General features: G+C 44.4%; 1 protein-coding gene and 1 pseudogene across 9 annotated transcripts in view; one reads left to right on the top strand and one right to left on the bottom strand.

Annotated features, from left to right (window-relative positions):
• Positions 1–19,031, top strand: part of LOC116461768 (SIN3-HDAC complex-associated factor-like) — a 63,116-nt pseudogene extending 44,085 nt beyond the window's left edge.
• Positions 19,032–20,489: 1,458 nt separating this feature from the next.
• The window catches only part of SLC25A37 (solute carrier family 25 member 37), a 43,620-nt gene continuing 37,704 nt past the window's right edge, over positions 20,490–26,405 (bottom strand). For 8 of the 9 annotated variants that reach the window (XM_058433550.1, XM_058433552.1, XM_058433553.1 and 5 more), the window contains 2 exons: positions 24,401–24,457; positions 20,490–21,435 (listed from right to left, as the gene is read on the bottom strand). In XM_058433550.1, coding sequence (XP_058289533.1) covers positions 20,915–21,435; positions 24,401–24,457 — 578 coding nt within the window. In that variant the 3' untranslated portion in view covers positions 20,490–20,914. Of the gene's footprint in view, positions 21,436–24,400; positions 24,458–24,665 lie in introns of all 9 variants that reach the window. The other variant, XM_058433558.1, reaches the window with a different exon arrangement.

The following is a 26,405-nucleotide window of genomic DNA, read 5'->3' as shown; positions in this document are numbered from 1 at the left end:
GAATTGGCTAAAGCACAGTGCATAGTTCTGGAGGAAGCTGAGGCTGGGGAGAGACTGAGAGGGAAGGAGGCTACAAGCCCAGGATGAGGGGCAAGAAGGGAAAAATCAGATGCTTCAACTAGTAAATCTGGGCTTAACAATTCACTGGGGAAATGCTTGCTATGGAAAAGGAATAGTACGTTCCTTTTCCACATACTGAGCTATTCCACAGTATAGCTCAAAATGGAAGCAAAGCCACCACCTGTAATAAATTGCAAGCAAAGAAAGACACCTGGGCTGTCAAGATCTAACATCGCCAAGGCTAGCCCACCACTCCAAGTCTAAAACCTATCTCCCTGTCCCCCAGTCTAATACCTACTATGGCCAGCAGGCCTCTTCATTCTCTCAGCTCTTTCCAAAGGCCCTAGCTTTTGTTCACAACGGTCCATCCGTCTTTCCTATAATGGCCCCCCTTGGTATATGCCACTCAAAGCCTGTATGGCTGCACTTGACAACTGGGCAAGTCTCTCCTCCTGCACAAAGCCTACTCCATCCACCCCAGTACCTTGGAATGCCCCACTCCGCTGAGATCATAGAAGACTTGGTGCATGCATCTCTTGTAGAGCAAGCTTTTCTAGAAACACAAGTGAGCAAATGTGCATGTGTTTCTAGTTTGAGTTCCCCAAAAATCAGAGCCTGAGTCAAGGACATGGATCAAGGACTTCAGTGCAGGCTGTTTATTTGGATGACGATGCCAGAAAGCAGAAGAGTATACGATGTGAGACAGGGAAGGAACCAATCAAGGATGCATTATTAATGATCTACATCTTGAGCAACTGGGCCTCAACCACATTGGAATCCTCTGAGGAACCACATGGAATGTGCCTGGGAATTGACCTAACTGAAGACGGGTGGCTGGATCATACGGCCATGGTCTTGCCTTCATTGTTAGGGTTGCCTTTGGAGGCTTTATCTTGCCCCTCTTTTTGTGCTTTCAGTTCACAACTCACACAATGGTGTATGTCACCTTTTTGGTGTGACACACCTCCCTGGGCTTCAGAGAAAGCCCTGAGGCTGCAAATCCATGGGAATCAGTTTGATGCACCACAAGTCACCCCAAGATCTGCTGCAGTGAGCATGCACATGCTTTCTCTTGGCAACAAGATCATAAGCTCCTGGAGTGCAAAGATCATAAAAGGATAAAGAAAACCAGGCAGATGGCTTCAACTGTAGACTGACATCATTTTGGCTAAAACCTTGAGATAGTTTGCTCTTGGTTGTTTTCAATTGATGACATTTTATTAGTCCCTTTCCCTTATGTTCTCACTGAGAAATAAAACCATAGCATTATATGGCAAAACCATAGCATTATATGGCAAAATCATATAAGGAAATACTACAGGAAAAGCTGTGCCTTCGTTCATTGTAGCAGCAACTGTGTCTACCACCATCTTTAATTCAGAAGAAAAGTGAGAGAAATCTCACCTTTTTCCATTAGATCCTTTGCTGGCCCCCATCTTGCCAGTCCTTCAAGAAGCAGGGTCAGACCCAAATGACCAGACTGACTCTGGGGAAGTCAAGTCATTTAACCTCTCTGAGCCTGAACGTCCCCATGTGTAAACGAGGGACAGTAACTGTGCTGACACCACAGGGATAATGCGAGCATCACATACGGTAATGTTTGAAAAGACTTTGCAAACTGTAAACAGACATTCAAATGTCAGCTATTATTATAGCAGGTTTGGGTCCCAGATACTTGCCCTGCAGCAATCCCTGCTGTGCCAGCTGGACAGGATCTTGCTTCCTTCTCTGAAAAATCCAGCTCAAGTTTTACACCACCTAAGGACACATGTCCCATGCTGCCCAGGTTATTATTTATGTAGGTGCCTTGTGTGATTTCAGTGTCCCCCACTGACCACAGGGCTTTGTGCTTCGCTTTTTTTTTTTTTCAGCTGAATTTTAGACTCACACTTTTTAAAAAATCCGTAAGAATGGCTCTCAACTTCCCCTGGGGAAAGTACAGGCACCTCAGCATGACCTCAGGGCCCTGCCCAGGTGGAGACCTGGCTACCCCAGTGCAGGCCAGACCACTCTCCTCCTCCTACACTCTGGCCTCGTCACACTGCTCCTGTGCCTCCTGCACCCTGTCTCTCCAAGTTGCAATGCCTCCTCCTTGACTTCCTCCATCCAACTCACATTCATCATTTTCAAGTTAGTTTCACCCCATTCTTCCATGAAACCCTTCTTAGGCCTCTTCATACACTCATTCCTTAGGTTTTTGTTTCTTTGTTTGTTTTTAATTTTTGTTTTAGAGACAGGGTCTCGCTCTGTCACCCAGGCTGGAATGCAGTGGCACAATCATAGCTCACTGTAGCCTCAACCTCCTGGGCTCACATAATCCTCTCACCTCAGCCTCCTGAGTAGCTAGGACTACAGGCATGCGTCACCACGCCTGGCTGATTATATTTTTTATTTTTTGTAGAGACAGGGTCTCACTATATTGTCCAGGCTGGTCTCAAACTTCTGGCTTCAAGCCACCCTCCTGCCTCAGTCTTCCAAAGTGCTGGGATTACAGATATAAGCCACTGTACCTGGCCAATATATATATATATATTTAGTATCTAGTATGTGCCAGTGCTGTGTAAGTGTTGTGAAATGGTGAACCTATCTCTCTTAATCCCTTTTCTTACAGATCTAGAGACCTTACTCACAATACTGGTCTGGGACTTAGACAGTGTGCCTGTGAGTTTTTCCTTTATGGCTATTATATGCATGCACTTTGCGTCTACCCCACTTAAAAGCTAGATCTTTGAAGAGGGCTTCTTTGCACCTTCCTACTCACAAGCGAAACAACATGCAGCATAGGATAGGCATATGTTAAAAAAGTGCATGACCCCACTCTCGGCCATAGGGCAAAGAAATACATGGGAAAAGCTATGAGAAATTTTCTACACAATGATCAATTAAAAACATTAAAAACATAGGAGCATGCCTTGACACAAACATGACTTAACTAAATACAAGAAGGTTTAGTTCTAGGCCCCTAGACAATACAAGTTAATGTAGTTTCCTTTACAAATGCTGCCATGGGGGCAAAAATCTGTTACAATAAGAGTCCAGAAGTTGAGACAGATGGAAGTTTACAGCTTGAGAACTGAGAGATGAAGGGGTGTGGCTCTCGTATTAATGAAAATCAGATGCCACCTTGTGGCCAGAAATCAAAATCCAGGGATTTCACTGGGGAAAAGAATTGAGTGCTGTGAGAATCAAATAGAAAATTGCATTCCACAAGGAACACAGATTATCCCAATGAAGACACTGTATACTCACATTTACCCTCAAAAGACTTCTTTGCTGTAATCTATGACCTCCTTATAGCCATAATCCTTAAGTCAAACACGTACAACACTCAAAAGCCTCCAAAAGCCCTGCTCATTATCCATAGGACCGGCTGTCACCTCAGCTAAAATGCAGTGTTGATTTATCCCAACAAACTCTCAGGGAAATATTGGTCTCTGAAATAGTAAAGATGACATCACAGATATTTTCAGGGAAATTGGGTGAAACACAATTTTCTTTCAAGAGCAAATAAACTCTCAGAGACAAGAGAATGAATATTTTGCAAAATGTTGGCTATATGAAATCATTTTTAACCAATATTTTATAGGCATATATAAGCGACCAATTTTGACAGTACTGGGAATTTTAGGATTTCTCACAAACTAAGAGCCACTGAATAGAAAAGATCAAAATAAACATAATCATGCCTTATTGCAGATATCTAAACTTTTTTAAAACTACAGACCAATACTCTCATGAACATAGATGCAAAAATCCTCAACAAAATATTAACAAATCAAATCCAACAACATGAAAAGAATATGCACCATAAACAAGTGGGATTTATCCCAGGTGTGCAAGGCTGGCTCAACATTTACAAATCAGTTAATGTAATCCAGCACATTAAAGGCTAAAGAAGAAAAATCACATAATCATATCAATAGATACAGAAACAGCATTTAACAAAATTATACCCATTCATAATCAACATTCTAAATAAACTAGTAATAGAGGAAAACTTCCTCAACTTGATAAAGAAAATCAACAAAAAACCTACAGCTAATATCATACTTAATGATGAGAAACTGGAAGCTTTCCAAATAAAATCAGGAATAAGGCAAGTCTGTCCCCTCCCACCACTCCTTTTCAACATTGTATTGGCTGGAAGTCCTAGTGAATGCAATAAGACAAGAAAAGAATAGAAAACTAAAAGCTATACTGATTGGGAAGGAAGAAATAAAACTGTCTCTGTTCACAGATGACATAATTGTTGATGTGGAAAATCTAAAAAAATCAACAAAAAAACACCCTGCAATAAATAAATTATAAAGCCAGGTTGCAGGACATAAGGTTAATATACAAAAGTCAAACATATTCCTATATAGCAGCAAAAAACAAATAAAATGTGAAATTAAAAACACAAAACCATTACATTAGCACCTGCCAAAATAAAATACTTAGGTATAAATCAAACAAAACACATACAAAATCTAAATGAGAACTACAAAACTCTGAAGAAAGAAATTTAAAAAGAACTATATAAATGAAGAGATATTTCAAGTTCTTGGATAGGAATGTTTTATACTGTCAAGATGTTAGTTCTCCCCCGATTGATCTATAAACTCAATGCAATTCCAATTAAAATCTCAGCAAGTTATTTTGTGGATGTCAACAAACTGATTCTAAAGTTTACGTGGAGAAAATAAAGATCTAGAACAGCCAACTCAATATTGAAATATTGAAGGAAAAGGGCTGGGCGCAGTGGCTCATGCCTATAATCCTAGCACTTAGGGAGGCCAAGGCAGGCAGATCACAAGGTCAGGAGTTCAAGACCATCCTGGCCAATATGGTGAAACCCTGTCTCTAATAAAAATACAAAAATTAGCTGGGAATGGTGGAGCGTGCCGGTAGTTCCAGCCACTCGGGAGGATGAGGCAGGAGAACCAACTGAACCTGGGAGGTGGAGGTTGCAGTGAGCCAAGATTGCACCACTGCACTCCAGCTTGGGCAACAGAGTGACACTGTGACTCAAAAAAATTAAATCAAGTTAAATTAAATTAAAAAATAAAATGAAATATTGAAGGAAAAGAACAGTCAGAAGACTGTCATGATGCAAACTCTAGTGTTATTAATAAGCTACAGTCATCAAGACAGTAAAAGCACTCTTTCACTAAGTGGTATTGGTGAAAGAATAAACAAATAGATCAATGGAACAGAATAGAGCCCAGAAACAGATCCACATAAATACAGGCAGACCTTGTCTTATTGCACTTCACTTTACTGTGCTTTGCAGAGGTTGTGTTTTTTATAATTGAAGGTTTGCGGCAACCTTGCATGAAGCAAGTCTATCAGGGTCATTTTCCCAACAGTATGTGCTCCCGTTATGTCTCTGTGTCACATTTTGGTAATTCTCACAATATTTCCAACTTTTTCATTATTATCACAGCTGTTATGGCAAGCTGTGATCAGCGATCTTTGATACTACTATTGTAATTACTGACCTACGTCCATATAAGATGGCAAACTTAATTGAGAAATGTTACGTGTGTTCTGACTGCTTCACTGACCGGCCGTTCTCCAATCTCTCTCCCACTCCTCAGGCCTTCCTATTCCCTGAGACATAACAATATTGAAATTAGACTAGTTAATAACCCTACAAAGGCCTATAAGTGTTGAAGCGAAAAGAAGAGTCACACGTCTCCCACTTTAAGTCAAAACATAGAAATGATTAAGCTTAGTGAGAAACGAATGTCAAACGCCAAGATAAGCCCAGAGATAGGCCTCTTGTGTCCAACAGTTCGCCAAACTGTGAATGCAAAGGAAAAATTCTTGAAGGAAATTTAAAGTGCTATCCAAGTGAACACACAAATGATAAGAAAGCAAACAGCCTTATTGCTGATATGAAGAAAGTTTTAGTGGTCTGGATAGATCAAACCAGCAACACCATTCCCATAAATCAAAGCTTAATCCAGTGGAAGGCTGTAACTCTCTTCCATTCTATGAAGGCTTAAAATTGTGAGGAAGCTGCAGAAGAAAAGCTTAAAGCTAGCAGACATTGGTTCCTGGGGTTTAGAGAAGAAGCCATCTTCCTAACATAAAAGGGCAAGATAAAGCAACCAGTGTTGATGTAGAAGCTGCAGCAAGTTATCCAGAAGATCTAGGTAAGATAATTGATGAAGGTCGCTACACTAAACATCAGATTTTCAATGTAGATGAAACAGCCTTCTTTTGGAAGAAGATGCCATCTAGGACTTTTAAAGCTATAGAGGAGAGTCAACGTCTGCCTTCAAAGCCTTCAAAAGACAGCTTGACTTTCTTGTTAGGAGCTAACGCAGCTGGTGTCTTTAAGTTGAAGTCAATGCTCATTTATGATTTCAAAAATTCTAAGGTCTGTAAGCATTATGCTAAATCTACTCTGCCTGTGCTCTATAAATGGGACAACAAAGCCTGGATGGTAGCACATCTATTTATAGCATGGTTTACTGAAGGTATTAAGCCCACTGTTGAGACCTACTGCTCAGGAAAAAAAAATTTATTTCAAACTATTACTGCTCATTGACAATGCGCCTAGTCACCCAAAAGCTTTGATGGAGGTGTACAAGCATATTAATATTTTACGCCTGCTAATACAACATCCATTCTGCAGCCCATGGGTTAAGGAGTAATTTCAATTTTCAAGTCTTATTATTTAAGAAATACATTTCATAAGGCTACAACTGCTATAAATAGTAATTCCTCTGATGGATCTGGGCAAAGTAAATTGAAAGCCTTCTGGAAAGGATTCGCCATTCTAGACACCACTGAGAACATTTAGGATTCATGAAAAGAGTTCAAGATGTCAATATGAATAGGAGTTTGGAAGAAGTTGATTCCACTCCCGGGGATGATCTTCAAGGGTTCAAGACTTCAGTGGAGGAAGTCATTGAAGATATAATGGAAACAGCAAGAGAACTAGAATTAGAAGTGTAGCCTAAAGATGTAACTTCATGATAAAACTTTACGGATGAGAAGTTGCTTCTGTTTTTTTTTTTTTTAGATGGAGTCTTGCTCTGTCACCCAGGCTGGAGTGCAATGGTGTGATCTTGGCTCACTGCAACCTCTGCCTCCCAGGTTCAAGTGATTCTCCTGCGTCAGTCTCCCAAGTAGCTGGGACTATAGGCACGTGCCACCATACCCGGCTAATTTTTTGTATTTTTAGTAGAGACGGGGTTTCACCATGTTAGCCAGGATGGGTCTCCATCTCCTGACCTCGTGATCTTCCCAAAGTGCTGGGATTACAGGTGTGCACCGCCATGCCCGGCCAAGAAGTTGCTTCTTATGGAGGAGCAAAGGAAGTGGTTTCTTGAGATGGAATAATCTATTCCTGTTAAAGATGCTATGAACATTGTTGAAATAAAAACAAAGAATTTAGATATCTTACACAAACTTAGTTGATAAGGCAGCAGCAGGATTTGAGAGAACTGACCCCAATTGTGAAAGAAGTTCTACTTGTGAGTAAATGCTATCAAACAGCATTGCCTACCACAGAGAAATCTTTCATGAAAGGAAGAGTCAATTGATGCAGCAAACTCTCTTGTTGTCTTATTTTTTTTTTTTTTAGAAATTGACACAACCATCCCAATCTTCAGCAACCGCCACCCTGATTAGACAGCAGCCATCGATATGAAAGCAAGACTTTCCACCTCCAAAAAGATTATGACTCCCTGAAGACTCAGATGATTACTAACACTTTTAGCAGTAAAATATTTTAAACTAAGGGGTGTACATTGTTTTTTAGACATAAGGCTATTGTACACTTAATAGACTGCAGTATAGCATAAATATAATTTTATATGTACCGAGAAAGCAAAAAATTTGTTTGACTCACTTTATTGCAATATTTGCTTTATTATGGTGGCCTGGAATCAAATCTGCCGTATCTTTGAGGTATGACTCTATAGCCAACTGATCTCAGACAAAGGAGCAAAGGCAATACAATAGAAAAAAGATAGTGTTTTCAACAAATGGTGCTGGAACAACTGGACATCCACAAGCAAAAAAAAAAAAAAAAAAAAGAATCTAGTCATAGACCTTATGCCCTTTACAAAAATTAACTCAAAATGGATCACAGTCCTAAATGTAATATGAGAAACTACGACATTCCTAGAAGATGACATAGAAGAAAATGTAGATGACCTTGGGGTTGGCAATGCCTTTTTAGATAAAAACCAAAGGCAGGATCCAAGAAAGAAATGATAAGCTGGACTTTATTAATATAAAAATTTCTGTTCTGCAAAAGACACTGTAAAGAGAATGAAAACCCAAGCCACAGACTGGGAGAAAATATTTGCAAAAACATATTTGATAAAGGACTACTATCCAAAATATACAAAGAACCTTTAAAACTCAACAATAAGAAAACAAACAACCCAATTAAAAAATGGGCCAAAGACCTTAGCAGACACCTCACCATGAAGATGTACACGTGGCAAATACACATATGAACAGACGCTGCACATCATATGTCCTCAGGGAAATACAAATAGAATAATGAGATCCCAGTACAAACCTATTAGATGGCCACAATCCAGAACACTGATGACACCAAATGCTGGCGAGGATGTGGAACAACAGGAACTCCCATTTGCTGTTGATGGGAAAACAAAATGACACAGTCATTTTGAAAGACAGTTTTGGCAGGGTTTTTTTTGTTTTTTTTTTTTTTTGAGACAGAGTCTCACTCTGTCACCCAGGCTGGAGTGCAGTGGCGTGATCTTGGCTTACTGCAACCTCTGTCTCCCAGGTTCAAGCGATTCTCATGCCTCAGCCTCCCAAGTAGCCGGGATTACAGGCGTGCACCACCACACCCAGATAATTTTTTATATTTTTAATAGAGACAGGGTTTGGCCATGTTGCCTAGGCTGGTCTCAAACTCATGGGCTCAGGCAATTTACCTGCCTTGGCCTCCCAAAGTGCTAGGATTACAGGCGTGAGCCACCACACCCAGCCTGGCAGTTTCTTACAAAGCTAAGCAGACTCTTACCTATGATCCAGCAATTGCCCTCCTTAGTATTTCCCAAAGGAGTTGAAAATCTATGCTCACACAGGAGCTACACATGGATGTTTATAGCAGCTTCATTTGTAATTGCCAAAACTTGAAAGCAACCAAGATGTCCTTCAGTAGGTGAATGAATACATGGAGTACATCCAGACCAGGGAACATTATTCAACACCAAAAAGAAATAAGCTATCAAGCCATGAAAGGACATGGAGGAATTTTAAATGCATGTTACTAAGTTAAAGAAGCCAATCTGAAAAGACTACATACTTTGTATGTTTCCAACTACCTGACAGTCTGGAAAAGGCCAAACAATAGAAACAATAAAATGATCAGTAGTTGCCAAGGGCTACCGGGAAGGAGGAAAGAATAGACAGACTGCAGAGGATTTTTAGGACAGTGAAACTATTCTGAATCATAGTACAGTGATGGATACATGCCATTATATTTTTGTCCAAATACATAAAACGTACACCACCAAGAATGAACCCTAATGGAAACCATGGACTCGGAGTGATAACGATGTGTCAATGTAGGTTCATCAGTTATAACAAATGCATCAGTCCGATGAGGGATGTTGCCAGTGGGGGTATAATGCATACATGGGGATGCGTTATGGAAAAAATCTAGTATCTGCCTCTCAGTTTTGCTGTGAACTCAAAACTGTTCTAACAAAATAAAGTCTATTTTTTAAAAAAGTTTTAGACATATAGACCCTACAATAAAAAACATCATGGAGGCCAGGCACACTGGCTCACGCTTGTAATCCCAGCACTTTGGGAGTCCAAGGCAGGTGGATCACAAGGTCAAGAGATCGAGACCATCCTGGCCAACATGGTGAAACCGCGTCTCTACTAAAAATACAAAAATTAGCTGGGCGTGGTAGCACGCACCTGCAGTCCCAGCTACTGGGGAGGTTGAGGTAGGAGAATCGCTTGAACCCGGGAGGCAGAGGTTACAGTGAGCTGAGATTGCGCCACTGCACTCCAGCCTGGCAATAGAACGAGAACCCATCTCCAACAAAAAAAAATCATGGAAAATATACAATGTGCTTTCCTATAGTAATGGACTGTGGGAAAATAAGGGCATCACATTCCGTGAGCTGCTGGCACATAAGACCCATTTTGTTTCAAGCACTAGGCTGGAGGGCTTGGACTGTACCAGAGACCAACAGTCCTCACTCAGAGTTCAGAAAGACATACAGGCAAATAAATTATTTACTTGCAAGTGCACAGAAACATAGCAATTAAAAACATATTAAAGAAACGGATGTGAAATAGTCACATCCATCATTCTCCTATATCAAGTTCCTGGATTTTAGTCTTTATTTGTAGAGTAGTTTAGGAAGTGGGAAGTGAGAAGAAGTAAAGCAAAATGGTAATGAATGATTCTTTATGGTAGGTAAGTTAAAAGGCCTGTGAGATTTTCCTTCTAATTTCATCTAAAAAGCATGTAATCATATTTTAATCATAGACTTAGAAGCTAGATAGAGCCTGTACTCTGTGGACATTATTACAGGCTAGAGAAGCTAGAGGAGCTATTATTACACGTCATCTGGCCCAACCCTTTCATTTCACAGCTGAGGAAACTGCAGACCAGAGAGATTAAGTGATATACCCAACATCACCCAAGATCACTCAACCAGTTTAGTGACCTGCAGGACTAGCATCTAGGCCTCTGACCCATCTGTTATATGCTCAATGGTTAAAATGGACCAGAGCAAACAAATCACTTCATTATATGAACAAATAAGAAAGTTTTCCTTGCATTGGAATCCTCTCAAAGGTAATTATATGCTTTTCAAATGTGGCTTTGAGAAACTTGCTGATCTTAAAAACAAAAGAGTTATAGAAGCCAAGGTGGACATTCAAGAGAGCATCAAGAAACAAAGATTTTGATGGAAGTCAAAATCAGCAAAGATAATCTCTTCAAAATAGGAAGCTGGATCAGATTAAGTGTGACAGTAAGAGTCTAAGGACGTTTGTTAAATGAGTGCTCTTGACAACCCAAGCTCATTGGAACACCACGAGGCTTAGAACTTCATGTTCCATTCTGTGTAAAGGAAGTTTTTCTACCATGATGAATAAATAGGCCCAGGGTTTGGTTCATTCTTCCCATCTAGAACATTCTTTTCTCCTGGCTGCTCTTCTCAGTATGACTGCCTCTCAGTCTCATTAACCATGACCCCCTTCATGTGTAATTTATCCAGATTTTACTCATTTGTGAGCTTGAGGGGAAATGTGAGAGGGAGTCGTGCAGGACAATTTGCCCTCAGACCTTGGACCCTACTTAAAGATTGCGAAATGACCATGGAGTTCCATTGTTATGGATATACACAAAACCCTGAATGGATCACTGGATGTGCTAGAGACTATGCAAAAACCCAAGGAAGCTCCTAGCACGTAGGTATTACCAGTTTCCAGGCTGGTGATGTTTTCGTAGTCTTAGACCAAAGCCACTGAAGCTTGGGAATTGGCCTTGAGTCCTCAGGTTTTTCTGTTGCAGTCAAGGACTCTCAATGTTGAAAGTGCTGATAGAAAGCAGCACCCATTAAAGTCTCATGAAGCCCAGAGCTACAGACAGAAGACATTATGACTATCTATAACTATTTACATTAAAATTTGCACATTGATATGGTTTGGGATTGGGCAGGGTGGCTCACACCTGTAATCCCAGCACTTTGGGAGGCCGAGGCGGGCAGATCATTTGAGGTCAGGAGTTTGAGACCAGCCTGGCCAACATGGTGAAACCCCGTCTCTACTAAAAATACAAAAATTAGCCAGGCGTGGTGGCACACACCTGTAGTCCCAGCTACTTGGAAGGCTGAGGCAGGAGAATCGCTTGAACGCAGGAGATGGAGGTTGCAGTGAGCCGAGATCATGCCACTGCACTCCTGCCTGGGCAACAGAGTGAGACTCCATCTCAAAAAATATGTATATATTTGGTTTGGATTTGTGTTCCCACCCAAATATCATGTTAAATTCTTATCCTCAATGTTGGAAGTGGGGCCTGGTGGTAGGTGACTGGATCATAGGGGCAGATTTCCCCTTTGGTGTTGTTCTCATGATAGTGAGCTATCACGAGATCTGGTTGATTAAAAGTGTGTAGTGCCTCCCACCTCGTTCTTTCTTCCACCCACTCTGGCCATGTAAGACAAGCCTGCTTCCCCTTTACCTTTCGCCATGATTTTAGCTTTCCTGAGGCCTCCCTGGCTATGCTTCCTGTACAGCCTGTGGAACTCTGAGCCAATTAAACCTCCTTACTTTATAAGTTACCAGTCTCAGGTATTTCTTTATAGCAGTCAGTGCAAGAATGAACTAATACACACATTATTTATTTCTAAATTTTATGCAGACACAATCGGGAGAGATTGAGGATGTGCTAGTATATTTCACCAGCTGGTTGCATTAGGCTCAACATAGAAATCCTGGGATATATATTTGTCACCTGTCAACCCAAGCTAAAGGTGTCCATCAAGAGAATATTTTCACTGTTCAGCAGGCAGCAAGAACTCCTTCCACGAACTCATATACTGATGAGGACAAACACCCCTGGTACATATAACCCTTTGTTCTTTTTAAACCCCCTCTTCCCTTAAAGGCAGCCACCCCAAGGGGCAGCATGACAATAATGAAGAAGCCAGATGTCCACGGTCCCTCTTTCTGTAGCTCTGGGCTTCATGAGGTTGCAGTCGGGTGCTCTTTCAACACTGAGAGTACTTCACAACAATAGAAATACACAAGGACTCCAAGGCGATACCCAAGCTTCAACTGCCTCAGGTTGAAGACTAAAACATCAGCGGTATGATTTTGATTTATACTTTTTCTTGTCACAGACGAGTTTCTGATGACAGTGGACAGGGGTTGGGCTGTCTGTCTCTGCTAAAGTGGCCCTTGTGTCCTCTTAGCAGTAGTGCTGGGGGCTCTGCCCAGAGTCTCACTTACTATGGAAAATGAAACATCAAAGCTACCATAGGTAAATATGAGCATAAGGAAAGAACAGCTTCTTAAAGAAGCTATGGCAACAGGAACCTGGAAGTCCAGAATTGTGTTATATCCATGGCTTCACAAAAGAGAGGTCACATGTTTACCAAAATAACATTACCTTCAGGAGGCAAGGCCAGAGAAATGGGGAAGCTCAGAAGTATCCTAAATTTGATAAATGTATTGGGAATACAGATTTTACGGTATGTTGCTGGGGATCCTTAAAGAAATTTCTTTCCTACAAAAATGCCAGGACAGCAGATGGTCTACAAATCATTTAACTTCTTGATAGATATCTAGTTTGTTTTCCAGCTTTTCACTTTCATGAACAAGCCTGGGATGTGCAGTTTTGAGTGTTTGTCTAATTATTGCCTTTAGGTAGCCTCTGAAATATTATGCTAGATACAGTAGGAATGGTGCTGGGTGCAGGGGGTCAGGGGAGGGGGGGATGTGGAAGCAGCTGAACTTGGTGAAGGTGACATTTAAAAGGGAATCCAAAAAGGCAAGAGAATAAGTGTAGGGAAAAACAAACCGGGAACAAAGACAAGAGCAGGGAGAGACAATGTAGGGCTTTTTTTTTTTTTTTTTTTTATGGCTTTAGTTGCTTATATTTCACACCTAAGCTTGTAGAACTGATGACTACCCCTCCTTTGTAAAAGGCTCACCTCTTGATTACTTCATAACTCTCTGACCACTCCAGCCTCTCCTGGTTCCCATTTCTCTCTTCACTATTAAATGTAGGCCTTCCATGAGATTGTTTTTTCTCTCTAGGGACTCTCCTCTGCCCATGGCTTTGGCCATCACATCCCTTGGCCTATATGCCAGGTCCTTTGTTCCAGTTCCAGCCTTTCTCCTGACCACCAACATTGCATTTCCTTCTGGGGGTCTCCACCTGGATGTCCCACAGGGGTTTCAAGCTCAACAGGACATCAGAAGTTTGTTACATACAATGAACAGTAACTGTCACTCTTATGCAAAATGCGGGAAACAGTAGGCTGGAGGGCTACGGAGAAAACAGGAGTGAATAAACCACAGTCTCTGCCCTCACTGGGCACACAATTCTGGGGAGAAGGCAGCAAAAATGCAAAGTGAGGTCAGCCATGGCAGGTTGGAGGCCTGTCAAAGAGGCTGTAGATACTGACAAAGAGGAGAGAAAGATCACATAGACAGGCAAATTAGGAGGAGCTCCACAATGCGGTAGTAAATGCTATCTGCAAGGCAGCCTGAAAAGGGGAACTTGAATGAGCAGAGAGGAGGTGGCAGGAGAGGGAGGAAAACATTCCAATGGGAACAAAGTTCTGGAAACAGCACAGCACCACCCTGTTAAGAAGATTAAGACCTCAGGGTCTTACACAACCATCCTGCTGACCTATTCTGTTTCTCTCTAGTCACTACCTTACACACAAAGCTAAACTGGGAACTGCCATATGCAGGAAAGCCTACTAAATTCAAACAATGGAGAGCCCTTGAAGATCTTAAGCAACTGAGTAACATGGTAAGCCTCTGGCAACAAGGGGGGATAGTCTCTTGAGAATGGAGGACAAGTTGAGATCCAAGAGCTCTCCAGCAGGCCACTGGACATTGAAATCTGGAGTTCAGGAGAAGAATTGGGGTGCTACAGCCCCACATCTAAGAACCATCTTCCCAGAGGAGGGCAGATCAGCACCAAGGGGTGTGGAGAGACAGGATCCCCAGCGGCAGAACCTTTCCAAGCAGCCATACTTAGGTGGCCCAGAAAGGAGCTGAAGCTGGTGAGTGGCCAGAGAAGGTAGTCATAGAGGTGGGAGGCCAGCAGGAAGCAGGGAAATGGAAGTCAAGTAGGGGAGCTAAAGAGAGAGCCCTCAAGTGTTGTGCATGCTCAAGGAGAAAGACTAGGGAGGGACCCATGGACTTACGAGATGTGGCGTCTATGCCCAAGGAGGAAGACTAAAGACAGACTCATGGACTTGGAGATCAGGCATCTATGCCAAGAAGGAGCAGGACTAAGGAGAAACCCATGGACTTGAGATGAATTTTCCATGCCCAAAGAGGAGGAAGACTAAGGAGAGACCCATGGACTTAGAGATGAGGGATCTTCTCTGCCGCCACGTATTAGTCCTCTCCGCCTGGTCTTCCTACTCCTCTCAGACAGCCCAGCCTGTTCTCAGCGTGCCCTAGAGTCCTGCACCCCCCAGGCCTCTATTGACTTCACCTCTACACTCTCATCGATCCAGTCCCACTCATTCTGTTCCAGTCTCCTTCACCTTTCTCTTAGTCATCCTTCTTCTGGACGATTTCACTGTGACACAGAACTGACCATCTCCTGGCCTCCTCCATATTTCTTCTTCACTCGGTCCTGTACACTTTAGCCAGATGAATTTCCCTAGAACCAAGCTCCAATCATGGTGTCCCCTGCTCAAATATTCTTGGTGACTCCCCATTACCTACTGCTTAAAGGTCAAACTTCTTACAATGGCAGTCAAAGCTCTTATGTGCAGCTTACTTACCATGAGGGTGTCTCCTACAAAGCCCTTATGGATGCACACCAAGCTCTTTTCTCCCAAATTGTTCTTATTTCTCTTAGGCCACTCACTGCATTCAGACTTAGACCAGAGGCAATGCTTTGTTCCCTTGCAAGCAATCATAACCCACCTCCACATCTGCCCAGTTGGCTGTGTCTCTCTCTTGTACAAGACTAGGATCATTACTTCTTCTCTGAAATGTTGGTCACGTTAAGTCCCCTCCTTGGGTAGCAGCAGAATTCTCTCCTGGAAGAGGTAGCTGATAACTAGAAAACATGGAACTCAGTAAGGAGAACTTGCCTGCAGAGGAAAGGGTATACCTTCCTTTTACGGCCTTTTTAGGGCTGGAATTTGAATGTGGTCATGCTGGAGAGGGCTCTTGAGTGATAGAAAAATAGAAAGATGCCTCCATGAGGAGGCAGGTGGCAAACTAAGAGGGGCACCACAGAAGGGCCCCCCAGGTTGACGTTGGGTTCTACTTTTTATATTTTCCTCTCAGCAAATCTTCACCGAACACCTAGCACATACCAAGCACTATGCTATGTGCCAGCAGTGGTGTGCCGATAAACTAGCCATTGGAAAAGCAAAGGCCTTGATAAGTAGCGCTTGACAATTTCTGTGGTGTAAATATACCCACTGTTGCTGATTTCAAGCTGCCAACATGGTAATGTGGAATGTGAAGCTGGAAAGGAATGTGCGCTGTACAACCTAGAGAGCTGGTGCAGGGCCAGCCCCAGCACACCACTGGCTGGTAATAAAGCAGCAAATAAGACAGACAAGGCCACTGTCTCATGGAGCTTGGTCTAATGGGCACAAAGCTACTGTTTTGCTTCCATGGCTGACTTTGCTACCATCTTGGTGGGTCAAGATCTGATTGTCTTAAGGAGTTTGCATCTCTGTACTCTTCTACTAGGCTGTAGGGCCTTCGAGGACAGGGACCACATCTTATACTTCACTCTGTCCCCAGCACCTGCATGAGGCTCTGCTCATGCGAGGCACAGCTAATTTGTTGGCTGATTGATTCCGTGGTGGAGGGAGAGGGGGAATATCTGTTGACTGAATCCATATCTACTGGAAGCAGACCATCTGTGCCGCCCACCCCAGAGGAGGGGAAGCAACCACAAGCTGGAGTAGCACAGCATTGGCCATGGGCAAATTACAAAACAGGGAGTTTATCCCAATGCTCCCCATCCACTAACCACCACCCCTTCCCACCTCCAGGCACCCCTGCATTGGCCAGTTCTCAGGCCTGACCTCAATTCTGACCCTGCACCCTGGCAGGCCAAGGGCTTCAGTGGTCATACTGAAGGTGGGTGCTCAGACTTTCAAAACTGTGGAAGAGTCAGAGTCAACCCTGGCTTCTCAAAGGGGTCCAAACCTTCCCTCCTCCCACCTCCAAAAGAGGTCACATTCTCTGGCTTAAGCTGAGGTGTAAGACAGAGAAGACAGGGATGAGCACAGCATGTTCCAAAGAACCACTTGCAGCCTGCCACACCCAGGCTTTCACAATGAGAAAGAAAAGTGCCACCCTCCCCAGCATAGTGAGCCAAGCCAGTAGGAGGGCTGCCGCTCCTGCCCAGCAAGACAACACAAACACCACCATCAGTCTGCTTGCCCTGGGGAAATGGGGTTGCAGGGGCAGTTCCTGTCAAAGCTGCAGCCTTGGTCCTTAGTGCTCAAGAGGAACATGCATAGGCCCCGTGAAGGACGTCCCCTCTTGCCATCCATTCCCTTCTCATTTCAGGATTCCCACCACAGAGCCCACAACACTTCGAAGATCAGTACTTTATTTTCTCTAGCTCCAGTGTTGCAACTGTAGCAGCATATCAGAAACATCCCCACACAAAAACACACAATTCTCCCCTTCTTCAAAGAGCTGGCAACAATTGAGAGGCAGAAACAATAGTTACTACGGGCATCTGAGAAATTTAAGAGATAACACTTGCTCACCCTTAAAACATACATTGTGCGTCTTGCAGGTAGGAAGCAGCAGTATATTTGTCATTCAAAGACACAATCATCCTTAAATAAAGTTAAATAAAACCTTATTGGCATAACAATGTGTTGGAGATGCAGCTTTATGGGGACTTTGGAAGAAGGTGCTTGGAATAAGACATGAGCATTTTAAAAGAAAAACAAAATGAAGAAAGCAAACTACACGTAGAATGTAACCCAGTAAATAGATTCAATGCAAAGTTAAGAAAACATAGTCATGGGGAGAAGATTTCACCCATTTGGAAAAAATCAGCTTATCACTCTAAAATAAAGCTTTGATCTACAGGTAGTTGAAACTCAAATCATGGTTTGGGCAGAAGAGCTACTCACACACACACCACATAAAAGTACGAGTGCTATACTCAGGTGGCACTGGCTGGCTGCAGATGTCACTCCGAAGACACCAATGACTGAGTATGTCCAATGGTTATACTGAGTTGGTCACCAGGGTGGGATAGCAGGGTGGGGAGGCCTCTATTTCGCACTTTGCAATGTCAAAGTCACAATAAGAAATCGGACTGCAGTCTGCACGGGGCAACAATACCAACTTTGGAGATAAAGGCCAGAGGGGAAAGTTAATTTCTACAAAATTAACAAACACTTGTATCTGCTCAGTGCTTCACAACTTTCAAGGCTTTCCTCAACCTCCTGATGACCAGGCATGCAGGCTGGCCAAGTGGCTCCCCGAGCTGACTCATCCCTCAATCATACAGGGAGGGGCCTGCAATCAGGGCCCACAGGGCTCCAGGGTCCGGTTTTTGCCTTTTTTTTTTTTTTTTTGAGACAGTCACTCTGTCGCCCAGGCTGAAGTGCAGTGGCACAATCTCAGCTCACTGCAACCTCCACCTCCTGGGTTCAAGCAATTCTCCTGCCTCAGCCTCCCAAGTAACTGGGATTACAGGTGCCTGCCACCACACCCAGCTAATTTTTTGTATTTTTAGTAGAGATGGGGTTTCATCATGTTGGCCAGGCTGGTCTCAAACTGCTGGCCTCAAGTGATCCGCCTGCCTCGGCCTCCCCAAAGTGCTGGGATTACAGGCGTGAGCCACCGCACCCCACCTTCACTTCTCCTTCTTGCATCCCCCTAACCAAAGGAGTGCTCCTAGAGAAATCAAGTTTATTTTCTAAACACCAGTGAAAGCAAAATCCAGTGGGAAATACCTTGCTTCAGCGTGGCATATCTTAAGTGGACCAAAAGGGGTGGTAGGATAATTTTTTTACAAATTTGCTTTAAATTCTACTTTGAAATTTAGAATTTGATTTTTTCCCCTCCATTTGCAGAATTTAACACCATTTAACACGAACCCAAGGCAGGTTGAGAGCGGAGATGTGAACATTTTCAACAGCAGCGTGGACTTTACGGCTTTCTACATCCCCATGTGGGTTGAGGCCGCGACTGGTTTTGGGGAGTGGGGAGCAGAGCAGGGAGGAGGTGTTAACCCCCAGATGGGACAGGGCAGCAGCCAAGCCCCATAGCCCAGCTGCAAGGGGCTGTTCACGGGGCACACGTGGGAGGTACCCAGTTTGGCTCTTTCCCATTCCTGATCTGAAAAAGGAAGTCAACTGACTGATAAAATCCCTCATCGCTATTAGGGCAAAATCTACCCCCCAAGGCACTGTGTGCATGGTCCCAAGATGGAAATTCTCCACGTTACTTCCTAGGCAGTAGCACCACTCAAAAAAATCCAGGCCTGTGCCTCCTCGGTGAGATGCACCACACTGGCCGTGCTGGGTGGCGGCAGGTCAGGACCCGGCTCACTGAAATGCAAACACACATGAGCTTCCTGCTCATTTTTAAAGACAAGCTCCGGTGAGGGCTCCAAATCAGAGACAGTGCAGCTCGTCTCATCGGTATTCCCTTGCACGGCAGCCTGGCAGAGCACCAAATGGCGCAGCTAGGGAAAACGGGCTTGTATTTTCTCTGAGCGGCAATCTGACTCGGCACACACCATTTCAGAAAGCGAGGCTGCGAAGCCTGTGTTCTCGGGTGACGCAGAGCAGACAAGGAGGCAAAATGGCTTCGGGAGAGGGGTCTTCCGACTCGGGCATGACGGTCCAGGTCAGACCTCAGCCGCAGGGCCCTAGCAGACAGGCCTAGCTCTTGTCACGTGCAGTGAGAAGCTGTGACATGAGAATTAATGGTTGGGACAAGACAGGGGGACAGACAAAGACCGGAGACATGCTTCCCTAGACTGCACAGGGAAACACAGGAGATGAGATTCAGTCAAAACACACGTAGATCACGTTACCTTAAGTGCCTGAGTTAAAAGGCTGATGCAGAAACAAGTCCTAGGATGAAGGTAGGATTTATCCCAAACACCTGCCCCACAAGTCGCCAAATGCTGCCTATCAAGGGCTTCTAAGTGCTGACCCGGGAAGGCAGGCATTCACATCACTCACAACCAGGGGAGGAAGCAGTCTCAGCAGGTTTATGCCCAGTCTCCCCAATTCTGCTGGGCTCCACCACCCTCCAGCGTGCGAGATCCTGCCACCTGGCATGTGTGCGTGTGTGTACACAGCAAGAGAAAATAGGCCAGGGCCAGATCTCTGGTCCTGGAATTTTGGGGAAAGACAAAGGAAAAAGGCACATGAAGGTGGCTAATTGAATTTAAAAGAAAAAAAAAGGTAGCTGCAAGTGGCATATCATTATTTTGATTTTTTTTAACGTACCTTTTTTCCCCCATGAAAAGAGAAATTCAAAATATAAACTTTATTATTTTACATTCAAGTGAAACTTCCATCTGGAGGGGCTAAACACAGCTGCAGGCCACATTCAGTGATTACTTTGGTGCCTTTTTCGTTCACCTGATGGAAGAATTCAACCCTCTTATTTAAAAACATAACAACAAAAATAGCTGGAGAGTCCCAGCCGTAATACTAGGTGTAGACACGCACAAGCACACACACAAATTCAAAAACTTCTACATATAAAAATAAAGGATAAACATTATCCATCTATTTTGTACTGTGTAATGGAACTTTTATATACATAAAAAATTTGTTTGCTGTTTTCAGTCACTGCAAATTTTCTTCCCTCCTCTGGGATCTAAGGATCCAGGAAGGAGGCTGCCACAGTGAAGCAGAAAAGCTACATTCTGCCCAGGGAGGAAGAGAAAAAGCAATTTCTCACTCCCCTTCCCAAGTCTTTCCTGTCCACCACCACCTCGGATGTCCCTGCAGACAGCCTTCTGGTGAGCGGCCGTCCCATCCCCTCCTCTCTCTAAGGCATTGGGGAGCAGAGGGCCCATAGGCAGCACCCTCCAAAAAAAAATGATCTAGGTGTGAGGAGAGGGCAAGGGGCTGGATGCAGGCAGAGAATGACTTTAAGATTCTATGATCCCTTCCCACAGCCTGTTCCTTTAGTATGGAGCTCGATTTTCCAGATGGCGCTTGGTGAGGAAGTACTTGAAGAACTCATAGACAGACCAAGAAATGGCGGTGGAGGGCATCTGGTAGATGACACGCGCCTGGATGCCTTTGAAGTAGCCGGCCAGGCCGTTGAGCTGGTACACCGTTCGGAAGGCATTGGCCATACCCGACAGCCGGCCGCTGATGTTGGCCAGCGAGAGGGCCACGTTCTCCTGAGTGTTGAGAAGGGTCTTACAGACGTCCAGGGGGGTCGTGGCGGCCGCGGCGAGGGCCCCGGCCAGCCCGCCTGAGATGATGTGGGACTGCGGGTTGTAGGTCCGGTGGGGGTTGACCTGCTCCTGCAGGAACTCGTAGGTGATGAAGTGGATGGACTGGAAGGGGATGTTCATGGTCAGCTGCGTGGTGTAGCTCCGGTAGAAGGCCCCTAACCCCTCGGTCCTCCACACCGTCCGGATGCAGCTGAGAGCTGACCGGTGCTGCGAGTTGTACATCTGCAAGCGCTGCTTCACCACTGTGGTTGGAACCGCGGGGCAGGCCAGACGGACAGCCAGTGGGCAGTGGGTTGGATGTGGCCCCACCCCAGGTCGGAATGAAGCCAAGCCATAAAGAGAAACAAGCCAGTTAGACACCGGAAACAGGCGAGAGCCAGCACACACAGCCCTAGTCTGAGCAGCCACGGAGGGCCAGCTCCCGGCAGTCCTGGGTTAAAATCCATTTTTATCTCCAGGACTCAACGCCTGGAAGGTGGCTATTTCCTTAAGTTTCTCCCGCCTGAATCTTGCTGAAGGCAGCCCCCGAACCAGGCAGCCACTTCAGACTACAGTCGCTGATCTATTTCCCAGATCCTGGCTACACCTGGTAGGAACCCTCAGGACCCACCACAAAGCTGAATCCTGTCCCCTGTCCCCTCTGCCCTCCTCCTTCCCCAACACATCTACTGGAAGCGTGTCTCCTCGTGTATTCTCAGGGGTTTGTGCCTCCAATGGTAATTCTAGCTTCTGTGACACAGTGTGTTTGGAACAGACACTAGAATTATGTCTGCCCAAGTTCAATGACATTCTAACTGGAGTTCACAGGACAAGAGGCAAATGAGACTAACTGTGGTACCTCAGGCTCAGGGTTTTAATGGCCTCATGTATTGCCAAATAAATACACACAATGTGCTTTACTTTTAAACAAATAAAGACTGTAAGCCAATAGTTATGACAAGGAGAAAGAGAGAGTTTGAGCCTCACTTTTTTCTCCTTTAAAAAAGATAAACAAAACCCTTGCTTGCCTACACGAAGTTAACGACCTGGTTAGTGACCAGGTCCCTGAATGAACTGCCATAAAAAGAAGCCCAAGATATATATTATGTAAGTGAATATTTATTTGGGCATTTTAGGTTTTTCATTGAACTACTTCCTAGAAGGGTTCCTCTCCATCCCCCCCTCCCCCCGCCGCTTACCTAAGAATGCCTCTTTCCTGCCCCCAAAACACTCTGTCTTGAATGCACTCATTACAGGACAAGCCATGAAGGCAGGTCAGTTTACTGAAGGACATCACATCTCTTGAGAAAGATAATGTGTACAAAACAAAACAGAACACAAGCTGTCTTTCTCAGCTCTCTACTTTGTAAATAAAAAGGGGGAAAGGTGTGTGTCCCTCCAGCACGCCTCATGCGGCACACGATGAAGAAATCAACGGGAATGGAGAAGGTGATTTTCTTCATCTGCCCATCGGGTCAACCTCAGCACCTAGATTACAGAGACTCCCCACCCACCTCCCAACCTGCCCCATCACAACCCTGAAGGTCAGACCAAGTCCTCTATCTGCTAGGACATGGAGGGTAGCTGAGAACAAATTTAATAGCTTCACCTTGAAAGACAAAAGATAGACATACTTATAACATGAGACTTAAAATGTTGAAACTTTTCTTTCCAATTCTCCCTTCTGGCCAGGAACTTTTTCAGATGAGGCAAAAAGGTGAAAAGAGCTCCACAGCTCACCTAAAGCCATCGCCAGGTAGAGAATGACCCAGCTGAAGGCCTGCCCAGTGCCAGGCCCAAAAGGTACTCACTATTCAGACACGAGCTGGCTAAGACGCCGGGATATATAAAAAGGGAACAGACTCTGGTCTGCCCAGCTGAGGCTTGCTTCATATTACCCCCGAAATTTAAAAGAACAAAAACAAGATAATGTGGAAAGAGATGGCTAAAACAAAATGACCCAATGTTAATTTCTGAAGCACAGTGATGGACACACTGGGGTTGATCATACTATTCTCTCCACGTTCACATCTGTTTGAAATGTGATCCATAATCTTTCATATTAAAAACAGTCAAATTGAACACTAGCCCTAAAGAATAGCCTCTGATGGGTTCCCCATACATTTGTCTAGGATGGATAAGGGTTAACAAGGGCTAAGAGAGTGAGTGTGTGAGAGAGAGTTTGTGTGTGTGTGTGAGTATGCACACACAGGTTTTAGAATAGTGCAAAAGCATGCAACAGAATCACCAAGAAACAGATTCTCGTCCCTAGCTCCAAGGATTCTGATCCAGTAGGCTCGCTGTAGAGCCTGAGAATTAGCATTTGTTTTCTTTTCTGTTTTGAGGCAGTCTTGCTCTGTGGCCCTAGCTGAGTGCAGTGGTGCAATCACGACTCACTGCAGCCTCAACCTCCCAGACTCAAGCAATTCTTCCACCTCAGCCTCCCGAACAGCTGGGACTACAGGCACGTACCACCACACCTGGCTAATTTTTGTATTTTTCATAGAGACAGGGTCTCATTATGCTGCCCACGCTGGTCTTGAACTCCTGGGTTCAAGAGCTCTGCCTGCCTTGGCCTCCCGAAGTGCTGGGATCAGTTTTAAACCACCATGCTGGCCAGAATTAGCATTTCTTTTCTTCTTCTTTTTTTTTTTTTCTTTTTTCCTTTTGAGATGGAGTCTGGCTCTGTGGCCCAGGCTGGAGTACAGTGGCGCGCTCTCGGTGCACTGCAACCTCTGCCTGCTGGGTTCAAGTGATTCTCCCACCTCGGCCACCCCAGTAGCTGAGATTACAGGTGCACACACCACACTAGGCTAATTTTTGTATTTTTCGTAGAGATGGGGTTTCTCCATGTTGGCCAGGCTGGTCTCGAACTCCTGACCTCAAGTGATCCGCCCACCTCGGCCTCCCAAAATGCTGGGATTACAGGCGTGAGCCACTGCACCTGGCCTCAGAATTAGCATTTCCAACACCCCTCAAGATGTCTGATGCTGCTGGTCTGTAGAACACACTGAGTAGCTCCGAACACAGGAATACCAAAAACTCCTATGTTCACGTCCCTTCTTGAGGCCTTTGATAACGTAGTAAAAAATTCAATTCTCCTGTCTGCTCTGACTGGAGACTAGGAGCCGCCCTGCCCACCTTGAGTCCTCTCCACTCCCCCACCACCATTTTTTGTGCCCCTTTGCACATCCCCTACTGCCCCTCCCTGGGACCATGAAACATTACCTTCTGCTGGATTCATTACCGCATCGTGGAGCAGGGTGGCCATACTCCCAGCTATCCCTGCAAAACAAACTCCAGAAAATTACCCTCTGCGATCGGGTGTTCTCAGGAAATTCCTGGAACCTAAAATCAGACGGAACCCAGGACTTAGCTTTCTAAGAAGCAAAATGTACTACCAGCTCCACCCAGGTGAGCACCGACTCTTAAAACCCTAAAGTGAAGGTGGAAATATGATAAAAATGGGGATGGTTAATTTAGGCACACTCACCCACATTTTAATCTTGCAAAAACATGGTTTTCTTTCTTGCAGTCAACCCTGGGAAAAAGCTAAACCTGCAAGTGTTGGTGCTTCCCAGAAACCACATACCATGGCTTTTTCCACTGTCTAGATGTTAACTCTCTCTTGTCCCTTGCCTTTGTCTACACATTAACTCACTTTGCCCTTAAGCTGGGGCCCTGAAAGGAGATAATATCATATCTACAGCTGAGAAGGGGGAAAAAAGAAAATCTGGTTAAAATCCAGGCTTAAAAAAAAACAAAAACAAAAAACTGGGCAAGAGAAGAGGAAATCAGGAGAATCTGCATTTTATAGATTTCCAGGGTCAGTCTGCAAAGCGACGGGACTGACCCCATCTGAGAGTCGAGTCAGGCCTGGCTTCAAGAACCAGGAACCCCAAAAGCCAGAATCAGGCCTGGAATTTTGCTTTCGGCTTTGAGTTTCCTCCCTTTGTGGTGACACTGCCCCGTAATTAAAATGACCACGGGAAGGTGGGAGGAATGAGGAACACCAGGATGACTCTTCAGCAATGCATGTAATACCCACTCCCCCACCACACACATACTTATAATCACTCCCAGCAAGATCACCACAGCATACACCACACGTTGCAGAAACAGTGCAGGGCAGCACTTGGCATAAAATGGATTCTGTCAAATCTCTTTCAAGGAGCGAAACCGTTACATAAGGCAGTTTCAGCAAAAGAAGGGCCCCAGTGTCATAGAATCAGGGGTAGGTCAGGGCATAGTTCTTTAGAGACCATCTCAATAAATGCACTAATGGCCAATTTTTACAAAGCAAAACAAATATCTGCAAACCAGCCAGGCACACTTATGACCAAGGTTGGGTAATGGGAGGAGAGATGCTTTTTGAGCAGAGTAAAAAGAGAGGGGGAGAAGTTCTTGTTGGTCATATCTATGTCTCCATTGTTAAAAAAATGAATTTTGTCAAAATAAAAGTACTTTATGCTGCTATCCATATTTCCATTCCAAACCCAAAGAAGAAACAACAAAAGCCAACCCCACTAGAGAGGAGAAAATAAAAGCTCAGCCCTCCCCAATAACACATGCCTTATGTAAGAGCTGCTGGCAGATTTGCACCCCCCCACCCCGCCTCTCTCCCTCAAAACAACCAAACAAAATGATTTCAGCCCTTGCTTGCAGAGAGATGAGACTCAGACAAACAGAAGAGAATGGGGGTAAAATTCCCAAATCCCCGGAAGCTTAAGGTGGGAAAGGCCTTCTGCGTTGTTGCGCGAGTCCTTTGTCAGCCATAAAACTTCTTGACCTTTTAAAGCTTAGTTAGATCTTGGCGTTGTAGAGACCTGTTGTACCAGTTTTTAAATAGTCTCAAAGAAGCTGTCCAGATAACTTTTTTTTTTTTTGAATCCAGCATTCAAAAGTTTTGTTTCTATTCAGGGTTTCTCCTATGTCTGATCATTAATTGCTTTTGAATGTTTAAAAACACAACAAACAAACAAAAAAAAAGAAAACCCACATAACAATAAAACCAAAACAACTCTGTCACTGATTTCTCCCCAGGCTTCAGAAAGCGGAGGGAACAGAAAAAAGCATGTGTGTGCGCGCGCGTGTGTGTGCGTGTGTCTGGGTGTGCGTTGCACACACAACTCTGAGTTCTTTATTCGTGAGCAAGTGGGCCGAAGTCGAGGCGGCTGGGTCACAGGGAAGAACACCCTGGGGAGGGACGTGTTGAAGAAGAGAACTTTCTAAC

Source organism: Hylobates moloch, unplaced genomic scaffold (genome assembly GCF_009828535.3).
Source record: "Hylobates moloch isolate HMO894 unplaced genomic scaffold, HMol_V3 SCAFFOLD_22, whole genome shotgun sequence".
NCBI lineage: Eukaryota > Metazoa > Chordata > Mammalia > Primates > Hylobatidae > Hylobates > Hylobates moloch.
This window is presented reverse-complemented; position numbering and strand designations above follow the sequence as displayed.